We start from the raw sequence: 13,525 nt of genomic DNA on the forward strand, positions 1-13,525 counted from the left end.
TTCTTTGCGATCACTGTTTTATCTTATACATCTTGTGGTGATTTTTAAACCCTCTATTTGTCATTTTATCATATGATTTAAAATTTTGATTACATTGTTTACTAGTAGCCTTTCTCATAAACATTAAATTTTTTGTAAAAGTGTGTATCCTTCTTGGGATTCATTTTAACTGTATGGCTCATGAAAAAGGATTTCAACAGGCCATTTGAATCCACTCTATAATATCAAGATGATTGCTTAGTTATGTCTTAATTTTATCCTGTACGTTAGCAGAACATTCCCAATTGTACAGTCATTTGCTAAACTCTTGCACCTTTACTGTGCCCCATAACTGCACAACCTGAAGGTTAATGTTTTCACAATAGTTTTAACACGTTTCACTGTAAATATTTGCGATTCAAATAACGTTATCATGATAGTACTGGGAAAATTTAACAGTAAAAAGAAATACGTTTAACGTCATGCGACTGTGATTGCATTCAATTATTTGAACAGAGGTACAACTTGAATTTACGCTATGTCTGTTCTCTTAAATCTTCTTGTCTGTTCTATTTTGCAGGAGTTGGGGTGGGTGTTTCCATACAGCAAACATATCGTCTACACTAGTGAAATTTTTTTCCGGAAATTTGTTATTCGGTTGGTTCGAAAACTATGTCTACTTTCGATTTATCTACGGTCACCTAAAATGCTAAAATGAACGAACGCGAAAAAGAAATAATTCGAAGAAACAGGCGTTTCATTCAAGAGAATGTCTTTAATATCGACGATGTTGCCGATTTACTTTATGAAAAGGGGATTCTGACCTTGAACAACAAAGAACTTGTCGCGGTAAGTTTTTTTCACATGCCTCTAAATTGATTTAATTGACGTCTCCTTTTTTGGGGCCGAAATATTCAAATTCCCAAACTCTGATGAGTATCTCCAGATAATCAACGTTATGATACTTGTACAGTTGTGGCTAAAACATGTCCATTGTCTCGTTGGCCATGTTACTTTCAAGACTTTGATTACCAGATTAAAAAAAAACAATTTTCAATTTAACTGAATAAATGTAAATTTTGCAGTCCTATCTAGTTGACAGAAGAGCATATGAGATGCTTGACATAGTGGTGAAGAGAGGACCGCGGGCCTTCCCTTGTCTGGTGGAGGCTCTACGGGAAACTGAAAATCCAGAGGCAGCTGATCGATTGGAGGGAAATGCTGGATCCACCACTGATCCAAACAAAACCAGTAACTAGCTAAATATGAGGTTTCAGTCTATAATCCTTATACATGTACAGTATCAGAATCTGAGCTACGCCTTATGCCTTTCCTCCTAACCCATTATGTAAATGATTTCTTTGTCAATTGTAGATTCAAGTTATCATCATAAATTCAATAATGTTGTAGATAAAACAAAAAATATGAAAATAGGTAGGCCAGTTTAAACTTCAAAAGCTAAATCCTATCTTAATTGTCCTCTTTTTACCATTTCTATACACTTTTCTGTGAGTGGTGTATCAACAAGTAGAACACCTGAGACTGCATCCTCTGGACTTGTAGGAGTATCTACAGAAACATACACAAAGCCAGGCTGTTCCAATAAACTCCCCACACAATCCAAAGGGGTACCCCCATCAGGTCCACATAAACCATCAGAGGAAAACCGTTCATATGGTATCAAAGAGATTTGTGTAAAAAGTGTCCAGTATACTTGTTTAAAAATAACACTACAATAATAGAGAGCTTAGGAATGAATCAAATTTCTATATTTCAGTATTTTTTTTTCATCACATACCGGTAATTAAATGCATCAGCACATATTCATTTCAATATTTTTTTTTTTAAGTGTTAATGACCCTATGCAGCATGAGAGAGAGAGAGAGAGAGAGAGAGTATACATTCATATATCAAATAAATAGAAAATTAAGAATATCAGCTAATGACGATATTCAATACATGCTCTTGTAGTTGAGTGGATGGATGATGTAGAACTGACTAAACTTGAAGACAACTTTATTCCTACTGATCCCAAGTTTGTGATGGAGATGAAAAAACTTCACAATGAAGATGTTAGTTTTGTTTCACCTAGCAAAGACTCCCATATGAGATATTCAGTTCAGACATTTTTCAGTAGAACACCACTTATTTCATTTATTTATTTAAGCCTAATTTTTTTTTCGTAGATGTACAATATGACAGGAGATAAGAGTAAGCGTGGGAAGTGTTTAATGATAGACAGTATCCCCAATGACTTCTGTCAGCAGGGAGAATGTCACACCATTGTTGACTCCAGTAAAACTCTGATACACCAAACCCTCAAACAATGTGGCTTCAAGTGTATCTACTACACCCGGAATAGTGGAACCTCTCAGGTCAGTTGCTAAAGGTGCCACTGTAAAGACACTTTGGAACCACTTCAGTCAGTAACATAAAGGTGCCACTTTAAAGAAATTGTGGAACCTTTAAGGCCAAAAAGAGCCCCTCGTACAGAGTCAGTGGATTTTATTACTCTGGTAAATAACAAAAAGGTACCAAGAAACTGTTGAACCCTTTTGATTATTAACAAAAAAGGTGGCCTTGATTTGAATGTTTATACTTGAACTGTGTATACATGTAACTATTTTGTACATAACCATTGGTAAACAGAACTGGGTAAATAAGACTAAAACAATTATTACTTCAGACAATAAAAGAGAAGATACTTCAGGAGATGAACAAGCCGGACCATGTACAGTACTCCTCCTTTCTTGTGATATGTGTGACCACTGGCCCTAATCCACAATACATATATGGCAAAGATGGTGAGAAGGATTGCTTGCCAATCCAGGAAATACAGGAAATGATGTCACAATGTAAAGCATTTAGTAACAAGCCAAAGATGTTAATGGTTCATACTGTGCCAGAGTCAAGCTGTAAGTTATATTTGTATAGAATAAGGTGAATAAATTAACAACAGTCTTTTGGATGAATGAATTAACAGTCTAACTTATCAAAAGACCTTTATTATTTAGCTACCTTCTATAATCATCATTGTTAGTAAAAATGATATGTGCAAACTGATGTTACAGTACCTTTGTGTACCTTTCTAAGTATTTTATTTCATGGGTGTCATTCTGTGTTCTGCAGTGAAATGTGATCACAGCTTCCCATTGGCTGAAGACAGGGATCAAAGGTTAAGTGACTCCATGCAGTACCTGACTTTGGAAGGGGAGGACACCAGTTCACTGAATGGTGGGGACCTGTTTGTTGTGTCTGTGCGACTAGAACCAGGTGATTATTGATTTTCTGGACAAGGTCAGGAATAAGCTTGGGCATTCAGATATTCTGAGAGCTTAAAATAAATTTAAGCTCTATTATTATTGCATTTTGTTAATTAGAATTTACTATAGTATCAATTTTGGTGTCTTATAGGTATTAGTTTCCTGGTCAAAATTCGAGGTAAGACAGGAGCGTATTTCAGTAATGCATTAGTCTATGTGTTGCTGAAGCATGCTGCCAACCGATCCTTTCTGGAAATGACAAAAGAGGTAAGCCACTAAGAGTTTGACTGATATCTGTACAAGACTGTAGACTCGTCACTCAAGTGATGTTGTGATTTCAGATGGATAGGTTGTTTGAGTCTTGTGAGTACGAGGGTGAGGACAGTGTGGATGCCAATCCCTACAACAAGCGAGTTCATCGGCGAGTGAGAGTGGCTCGACTGACCATCCTGACAAAGCCGGAGAAAGAACTCTTCCTCTTCCCCCAATATGAAGACACAGGTAATCCCAAACTAGATGACCGTATATGAAATAATGTACAGTTATATTCCATAAAAGAGCAAACAAATATGCAGAGATTCTGTAACCATATACATGTGATCCCATGTTACTCGTACAGTTGTTTACTAAGCAGGTGAATTTTTTTAGTGATACTGTAACTGCAAATCAGATAACTGTGAAATCATTTGAATTCGTGGGGGCCAATTTTCATGGATTGTGGGTTGTTTTTATTTTTTGCTTATTTGTGGGGATGCTTTTATGGATACATCAGTTTTCAATTTCAGAAAGAAAACTCACTCTTTTAAAATTTGTTATACCCCCGCAAACGAAGTTTAGGGGGGTATATTGGTTTCACCCTGTCCGTCTGTCCGTCTGTCTGTCTGTCCGTCTGTCCGTCTGTCTGTAGACGCAACTTTGTCCCCCCTATAGAATTTTTTATTACTGCATGGAACAGTTTGAAAATTTGTACATATGTTGAACACCATCTGAAGATGTGCACCTGCAATTTTTTTTAAGATCAGACAAGATTTAATGATTTTATGACATTTTTCATTTTCCTTATTCTATATATTGTACACTAATGTTGAAAAGTAAGGGAGGTAATCCTTACAGATTTTATTAATTAATTAATAGAAAACACTCTAAAATATATTTATATAAATACATCCAGATGGAGTTTTTTGTCTTTATGTCTTAATTAATAAAAAAAAAATTATTTTTTTTAAGTATTCTATCAACTGACAATGCAAAGTTTTTGTTTGTCAATGATAAATTCTTAGGAGCTAATGAGAACATCAAAGACAAGTGTGGCTGAATTCATTTGTCCCAAGGGAGCCATTATCTGAGCCATGGTTCAGATGGAGCATGTGTTTAGGGGAAATTAATAATCTGTAAAATGGGTGATGGTTTTGGGGCTATTTTAAAACTGTTTCATGTAAACCAAAAGGTCTATCATTATAAGGAAATAAATAATATAATTATTAATAAAGAAGTTAAACTATTTTTAGAGGTTGTTTAAATTTATTTGTCAAGTAATTTGATGAAGTGACCCTATTGGGCATTAATTTAAATGAAATTCAAAATTACTGATATGATTGTAGTGTTTTGGCAATTTAAAATTGTTAGTAATATTAAATTTTCTTTTTTACATATTTTTACATAGTATGGTAATTATGGTAATGTTTTGGGAGTTTATTAAATTTAACAAGCTCATCAAAGAAAATCATAGTCCTATGGGATCAATTTTCTGATATGGAGTTCAATTGTGCCATAGGAGAAAGTGAGGAAAATTTGAAACAACTAATTGCATCTGTCAAGACTCTTATAAGAAAGATATTGAAAGTTTTATCAACAGAAGAGCATTGCTTGGCTACCGGTATTTCTATTCACTGCAAAGGGAGGGGTTTTTGTCATTTTGTTGGTTTTTCTTTAAATCAATTAAATTAAAAAAATATATCATCAAATACATACATTTGTAAATGTATTACTGTTATAGATATGTATTTACAGTGAAATTCTGACAATTTTGATTTTTCTTTGTTAACTATTTTTTTTTTTTACAATTCTAGAATTTTTTTTTTTATGTGTTCCAAACCTTAATTATTATTCAATTCAATTATTTGTCCCATTTGAAATTAGCCTAGCGGGGGTATTAGTCCCATTAGGACAGTTCTAGTTTTCATTGAGGATGTAAATTCATGGGAGACGGCTACCCATGATGACCACGAAAATTGAGCCACCATGAATTCTAATGATTTCACAGTATCATAAATTAGTTGTAAAGTTTAAACCCAAAAAGAGGAAAATAAACTTGATATTCTGTAATAATAAATCAGATGATGCAATATCAAATTCATGTGCCAAGCAGGAGCTGATCAGGTACCCACTGTCTACATGTGTACTGTATGTTGAATCTCTTACTTCGAAAATCTCAAAATCTTATCTACCGGTATTGTCTTGATTTTCTAGGAACACAGGTGTCTAGGAGAGAGAGTACCTCATAATGTATGCTCGGAAATCAGAGGAAACACACTGGAAACAGATATGAAATTACATATATTGGTGTAAAACAGGGAGAGCCATTCAACAGCCTGGCAGCCTCAGTATCAAATCCTGACCTTCTTCTGTAGACTTTATGAACTGTGATAATTTCATTTAGACTTTTAAGTTTTAATCTGTAGTTTTTTACCTCATTATTTGTAAATTTCATGTCAACATGCTAATAATGAATACTCCACATGATATTGAGTGCGTGTCTCTCTGTTTTATTCTTCTGCATGTGGATACAGGTGGATAGACTAGATCTCATTTTTCACCTGATGTCCTATCCAAAAAAAAAAAATTCCTTGGTACCAGTATATGGCACTAAAAAAATTATATTTAATTATGTAAAAACGATGGACAATTTACCAAGGGAACTTATTTTTCACAAACTATAAAGAAAAATGTGGGTTAAACAAAATGCATGTAATATGAAATGGATATTTCAATCAAAAAATGTATTTGAACTAGAATCATATATAGCCTTTGACATGAATTTTTTTTTTGAAAATTTGATGTATAATACTTCTTTATGTGTGGTAGAAATAAAAAAGGAAGCTTAAATTTGTTTTAAAATTTCAAAACCGCCCGTTCTAGTTTTTTTGAAAATTAGTCAGTTCAAGTATTATTAAGAGGACAGGCACGTTGCATCGATTTTGAAAGGGGGGGTGGGGCGGGCAGACACTCGTCCAAAAAATCTTGACAAGCAAAAAAAAAGGGGGGGTTACTTTCCAAAATCCTGAAAATCCTAATCCGGGGGGGGGGGGGGAGGAGAAGTAGAAGTATACATTTAACTTCAATTTCACTGTTTATTTCCTTATTTTCAATTCATTTTTTTACATGGTCCCATTAAATGCCCCCCCCCCCCCCCCCAAAAAAAAACCCGCAAAAAACACACACCTTTAATTACATCCCGATCCGCCATTGTTCTTACTTGTGCTTACTTTAAATTTCATTTGGCTGAAATCATCACCGTTAAATTTTTTCAATCAGAATTTTAAAGCGAAGAATTAATGAATTTTATTTAAATGCATCGATCTTTGGAGAATAACGAATTTATCAACTACTTTATACATATCATCCCCTCCTAATATCGATTTCGGAATCCTAAAAACGACCCCAAGAAAATTCGGTAACTTATAAACATCATCGAATTCCAAAACTCTTGACCCGAAACATCACGAACAAGCCGAGTCTGATGAAATATACACAGCTTGTTAAATACATCAATACACAATCTTATACGACCTCTGGGACTTCAGAACGATGATAGGGCTGGACACATGGACGTGGGTGGGTCTAGCCGGGGTAGGAGCCCTGCTGTGCGTGGGTGTAGGTACTTTTATTATCCGCAGTCGACGGTGAGTAATATACATTGATATAGATATTTGATACATCAGTTACAATGAGAGCTAGAGATCTATACGATTGAAAAAAATTACACACAGATATTTATGCAATATTTAAGTGTTTCTAGAAAATTTAGAGTAACAAATTTAAATCATATTTAAACAATACTGCAATACAGTTATCACGCACATTACAGCAACACCGAAATGTTTTTGAAACGCGCAAAAATATTTATGTACGGAAGCCCCTCTGGGAGAAAATAACATAATCTAATGGAGAAAGGTACTACAATATGAACATGCACTGTAGTGGTATGTGCTGTGTAGTTAATATCCACTTCATTGAATACTTTTAACACGACCATGTAATCTAAGTAGCCTTCATCTCTCAGGAGGAAGCTAGCTGCCCCACGTGACGTTGTGGTGGTCCACCACTTTTTCGGCAGAGGGTTAGTGGTACCCAGCAAGTCCCCATTCCCGATGAAGCTCGAAACTTTTTTGCGTATGACCAAAACACCGTATATGGTAAGTATAGACATTAACAGCTCTATAAATAACATTATTCACATCCAGTAAATAGTTTGATATTTTCAAAAAGTATTGAATTATTGTGAGTATTCAAACAGTATACAATTATTTAATGCTTGAGCAGTCAATAGACCCGAATATTTTCCCTTGGTGCAGGGAACAGCTCAGTTTGATCTATTGCCCGAGGCCACGACCTCGGGCAATAGATCAAACTGAGCAGTTCCCTGCACCAAGGGAAAATATTCGGGTCTATTGACTTTTCAGGTATTAAATAATTCTTTTATTACCTAATTCCTTTAGTATTTTGTGTTCACAAGAATAAATTACAGAAGGTTTTCATACCATTATGCATTCAGGTCATTGTTAATCAATACCAAGATGACCAAAAAGATAAATTTTAAGAACAATAATACAATAAACATAATAAAGTTGTCTTTTAATCTTGTAGCAAATAACCTTTTTCTAAAATTAATACGTTGCCGGTCCAATAGATCGCAGTCTATTGACTGGCGGTCCAATAGGTCACAGTCTATTGACCAGCAGTCTAATAGATCACATTCTATAGACCGGCAGTTCAATAGATCACTTTCAAACCTGAATACACATGCAAAATAGACAAAAATATTTAATCAAGTTGTAAAGTCTCAAGAATATTTGGTTATTAATATATTTACAAATCATAGCTATATACGGTCCTTAAACCCTAATTTCCCGTAGAGGTTCAGTTCTACAGCCAACTCACTATTCGTATCAATATTTAAAATAACTTTCATATCTCTAGAATGACCACAGCGGCCGAATGTCGACGAAAGGTAAGACCCCCTGGATTGAATACAACGACACCCAGGTAACAGACTCACAGTTCTGTATTGAGTTCATCAAAAAGAAAATGGACATCGACTTAAACAGGAGCCTGAGTGAACAACAGAAAAGCATTGCCAGGGCCTTCCTCAAACTGATAGAGGAAAACTTTTACTGGTAAAGCTTGGTTTACGTCCATCTCATAACATACATGTAACACACATAAACTGTTTATTGATTTTAACACAAATACATGTGTTATCCTTTCTAACACAGAATTCGCATTATTGAAATAGTGAACAGGTTACAACTTTAAATTTTCTGTACCTTATTTTTCGTACTTTTCAGTTCCTGTTCATCACATTGTGTCAGTTTGGAGTTTTTAACTTATAATTGTAGGACCATGTGCATTGAATTGTTTTGTAACGAAGACAACATACCACTGTTAAAGACCCAAGCCCCCCTGAAGGGCCCCGGGTTCTGGCTTTACTATTGGTTTGTGAAGCGCGCCATCAAGAGCGCCACCTGGGGGCACGGTATTGGGCGCCACAGTGTGGATGAGGTTTGGAGCATAGCACAGGGCGACATTGAGGCGCTGTCTCATTTTCTAGGTATTTTGATATAAACGTGGTGCATCTAAACCATGGCCATGACAAACAGTGTCTGGCCTCTCAAGCTTCGTCACATGTTTTCTTTTTTTAAAATTGACCACGTGTGTGAATTTCCATAAATCACTTAATATGTTCTTTCAGGAAATAAGAGGTATTTTATGGGTGACGAGCCTAGCGAGATAGACTGTTCATTGTTTGGAATGTTATCTCTGCTCCTTGTGTCCATGCAAGGAACGAGATACGAGGCTTTCACCAAACGTAAGTACACAGTTAAAATAATATGACCCATACATAATCGTGTTGTGATGCAATGACCTGACGTCAGAGACATTACCTGTAATTCTGTGTTACAGAGCACTACCCTAACCTGTTGACCTACTTCCAGAGGATGAAGTCAGCCTATTGGGCGGACTGGGACACTCTCATCACTTCTAGCGAAAGCTTCAAAAACGATCACGGAAAAGTGTATTTCGCTGAAAATGTCGTTAAAAAATGATTTTGATCATTTAACTAATGTTACGGGTTATTACGGGCCGCCAGAACCGCCAGAAGGCGATCCGTTATTTGATATACATTTAATGGTTATTTTTATGAATTAAAAGTAAATTTTCATGTAGAAATATGTTTATGCCTTTTAAAAAATATTACATATTTTTTGTTTTTCTCGTAAATGTAAAATATGTCATACTTAGTAGACTGTCGTGTTTGGCGCGTTTTTATCGAGACTAGCATCTATTCGGGAAAATTTCGAGTTCTTCGTTCTGTAAAAAACAATGTATCGGGATCGGTATATGGGACATACTAAAGACTTTAATGACATTCAATTTTATACAAGCTTATCTTTTAAAAAGATTGGTGAGCTAGCGCTGTAGCCGTCATAAAACACAGAAGCAGATTTCTAAAACATTGATTTATATTTCTGAATCGATTAATTAAATAGGAAGGCATAGTGGTGTACTGGAATTGTACTGGAGTGGGGTCTCAATTTAGAACTGTAAATCTAGAGGCATGGCATAGCTCATTGACTGTGCCTTAATCATTATACATGTATCTACTGTAATTTCAATTTCGAAGTGAAAATTTTCAAGAACCATTGGTACTGTTTTGTAGCAATCGTATCTTCTCGTGCTTTTCCGTCAAGCTCGGAAAACATATCCGAAGTTGTTTTCAGAGTTTGAAGAAATTTAAGATAAAGCTAGCTATTTATTACAATATTGAAAAAAACTGCGCATTATAAGATATCAGCTACTGTTACTTTTTGACATGTACAATAAAACACAAAACTTTATGTGAAAATGATAAAACGGAATTCAAATGGTACAGTTTATCTACAGTAGTACAGTATTCCCAGAATCCCCTACTATGGAGCCGAGCATGCGTATTCCAGTGAAAAAGACTAACGTAGTAGCGCTAGCAATAAATGATATATTTAAATTTCTATGTGCTGCGTTAAATATGACGACTTTGTGTGTGTATTTATTATATTTCCAAGTGAAGTGTGGTAGAAAAATATGAAATGACATCCATATCAATTTTTTACGCAAAAATATGAGAATATGATGAAAATTTAAAATAACCTGAAAATTTGAACTTACTTATCTTTAAATTCTTTTGAGAACCAGATGAGCATGTTTATAATAATCTATTTTTATTTTATCATGTGGTCCCTTGAAATCATATAAACTTATGCATTAAGTTTTAATTCAATACAATGCAACAAAAAATCAAAACGGTTTGAAATACAGAATTTCCAAGAGAATAATGATGAGTTGAACTTTGTTTTAGAATAATGTACAAATCAGTGAGTTTTCCATTACTTCATACTTTGGCAATGAACATACAATTACCGTTAGAAATGCTTAGAGTAACGAACTTGATTCTTAATAATAACAGTAAAATATTGTTAAACTTTAAAACGTGTTGCTGAAAATATATTGAAATTTTCCATATACATTAGTACAATTAACTCGTTATTTTCTTCTTGTGGTCTGTTTTTTTTATGTAAACAACCAATGATGATGCATACAACAATTATATTTTTGCGGCCCATTTGACGTTTGCTTCAATATGTTTTCTTGTTCTTTCTGAAATAAATAAGGCAGCTACATTGTAAATGCACATACGTACAAATAAAATTGGATGTAATTAATTTAAGCAATAAAATGCTTTCTTTGGTGATTCATGCGGGTTATTAAGGTGGCGACATTGCAGAAAATTACATAGCCCGCGTTATAGTGGGTTATTTAAACTTTTTTCTGCAATGATAGCTACCTTCAGAACCCCCATTAATCACCAAAGAAAGCATTTATTTGTTTAGATTTACATGTACATCTTTCTTTTAACTAAAAAATAAAATAATTATAAATGTAAGTAAAATTCACTAAAATACTGTTAATGTACATCAGTAAGTTAGCTAAAAGAAACAGCTAAATTGTCCCCCATCGGAATTTGAGTCTGACAACATCATGATTATTTCGTGCAGTCCGTGATTTACTTAGATTGCTGTAGATTTCGACCAATCGATAAACGGGGTGTATAGACTTCAGTATTCAGTGTATATTTCCCCTTATCTTTGCGACGTTCACTTTTCTATGAAATTCAATACTTTGCTAAGTCATGCACCATGAGCACACATACACAAGGCACATTACGTGTTTTGAGTACATTTACTTTTGAAGATTAAATGATCGAGACTTTCAATCTTATATAACCAATTTGATATGCACTTTTGAAAAACTATCATTAATATATATCTACTCCTTATAATTAAAAAATTTTCTCCAGAAAGTTTCTGGCACTATATTTTTTGTCACGGAAGCTAACTAAATAACACGTTAATATGGTTGTTCCATGTATGGTTCATATAAATCTGTGACTAAGAGCGTAAATAATGGCTTTATAGCGGCGATACACAATATCTAATACAAATAGACATCAGTATGAAAATATAAATATAAGCATTGAATGCTTATTTTTGGATGACGTCGGTCCAATGACACACCAAGGAGTGCAGACAAGTTATCACACACGGCGCTTAGGCGGTATTCTGCACCGCTTGGTGTGTCATAGGACCGACGACATCCAAAAATAAGCATTTAATGGTGTTGTGTGTATTAATTACCTTATGTTAGGTCGTACACTGTATGCGTTTTCGTTTTACTGGATTACTTGTCATTCATCAGCGCATATGGTTGGTCAAAATAAAATGCGCGCTTTTGCCCACCCCGCGGTTCATATTTTTAAAATGAGTAATCATTTAAGACGTATTAATAAAAAAAAAGACAATTAATAATTATTGTATGTATGTAATCAGCTATATTTTCATTATGGACAATCGTACATGTACCTTGCAATATGCTTTTTAATTCGTTAGCTGGTTGTTAGGGTGAATGAATTTTGCAAGCTATGGCTTTCCATACAAAACTCACACGTATGGGTGAACTACATAAGGCGTTGTGTATTTATCATTAGACTTACTGACCAAAATATCTCTTTCTAAGATATTTATATATTTTCACTTATGGCAGTAAATCATGAAATAGACTAATAGCTTTTATATTAATTGTTTAAACTGAACGCATTTACACTGCACGTGAAGTCATGAGGTAGCGTGGCCGAGCGGTCTAAGGCGCTGGTTTAAGGCACCAGTCTCTTCGGAGGCGTGGGTTCGAATCCCACCGCTGCCAATTAGTTTTATTGTTTTTCCACACGGAGATATTTGACTCAATCTGAGTTGCAAATAAAAAAGTACACCCCCTTTTCAGTTTTTAAATCCCTGTGAGTCAACACTGACATTGTGACCAATATCTCAATGATAAACAGCAAATTTCAAGCTCTAAAATAATTTGCAGCTAAAATATTTTTCCAGTTTTCAAGAATAACACACACACAAATTTAAAAAAAAATAATTAATGGTTTATCGTTAAATCATATTTTAATGCAAGTATTTTATTTATTCATCAAATAATAAATGACTTTGTTTAGCCATTAGAAAACTTATTAAGGTGGTATGGGCCACCTCTATATTGTGACACATCTCCTATCGATGTAAACAATAAAATCAAGTGTAATATTTGATTTTAAATCTTTTCTTTCCCAGATTTGTTGATTGACAGCTTAGTGCAGTGGGTCTGAGTGTTAACTATGAATCTGTCTGTCATGAGTTCGGATGGCGCTGGGGTCTTTAAAAATTGAAGATCACCCACACAAAATTATACCATGATAAAACAAAAAAGTATCCATTTGAAGTAAGACTGGAGCTCATAATACCAAAATGAATTCAAATATTCCATGTTCATTTTTATATGAATTAATGAATAATTTTTATGGTTCATTACTGAACTACTGAAGTTGGGAATCCAAATAAATAACCGGAACCCCCCATCCCCGGATCTGTGCAGGAACCTGCACTAAAAAAATAAAATGAATTTCACAGGTTCCTTTGAAGAGTATT

General features: G+C 34.5%; 2 protein-coding genes and 1 non-coding gene across 5 annotated transcripts; all 3 read left to right on the forward strand.

Annotated features, from left to right (window-relative positions):
- Positions 1-653: 653 nt before the first annotated feature.
- LOC128190560 (caspase-2-like) lies at positions 654-5,986 on the forward strand. Of its 3 annotated transcripts, none has more exons than XM_052862646.1 (10): positions 654-828; positions 1,065-1,230; positions 1,480-1,656; positions 1,951-2,051; positions 2,166-2,354; positions 2,666-2,894; positions 3,109-3,252; positions 3,394-3,509; positions 3,584-3,743; positions 5,712-5,986. In XM_052862646.1, exons 1-10 carry the CDS (start codon positions 694-696, stop codon positions 5,744-5,746), a joined length of 1,452 nt encoding a protein of 483 aa, XP_052718606.1. In that variant the 5' UTR covers positions 654-693; the 3' UTR covers positions 5,747-5,986. The 3 variants fall into 3 exon arrangements, with proteins under 3 accessions (XP_052718606.1, XP_052718607.1, XP_052718608.1); XM_052862647.1 differs by having other exon boundaries at positions 1,555-1,656; XM_052862648.1 differs by having other exon boundaries at positions 689-828; positions 1,075-1,230.
- A 955-nt stretch (positions 5,987-6,941) lies between these two features.
- On the forward strand, positions 6,942-10,700 carry LOC128189105 (failed axon connections homolog). Its single transcript, XM_052860568.1, has 6 exons — positions 6,942-7,144; positions 7,525-7,657; positions 8,442-8,638; positions 8,861-9,072; positions 9,214-9,330; positions 9,426-10,700. The coding sequence occupies exons 1-6, from the start codon at positions 7,050-7,052 to the stop codon at positions 9,566-9,568; spliced, it is 897 nt and encodes a 298-aa protein (XP_052716528.1). The 5' UTR covers positions 6,942-7,049; the 3' UTR covers positions 9,569-10,700.
- Positions 10,701-12,676: 1,976 nt separating this feature from the next.
- Trnal-aag (transfer RNA leucine (anticodon AAG)) lies at positions 12,677-12,758 on the forward strand. The gene has a single exon. It is a non-coding gene; the product is annotated as a tRNA-Leu (tRNA).
- The last annotated feature ends 767 nt before the right edge of the window (positions 12,759-13,525 follow it).

Source organism: Crassostrea angulata, chromosome 6 (genome assembly GCF_025612915.1).
Source record: "Crassostrea angulata isolate pt1a10 chromosome 6, ASM2561291v2, whole genome shotgun sequence".
NCBI lineage: Eukaryota > Metazoa > Mollusca > Bivalvia > Ostreida > Ostreidae > Magallana > Magallana angulata.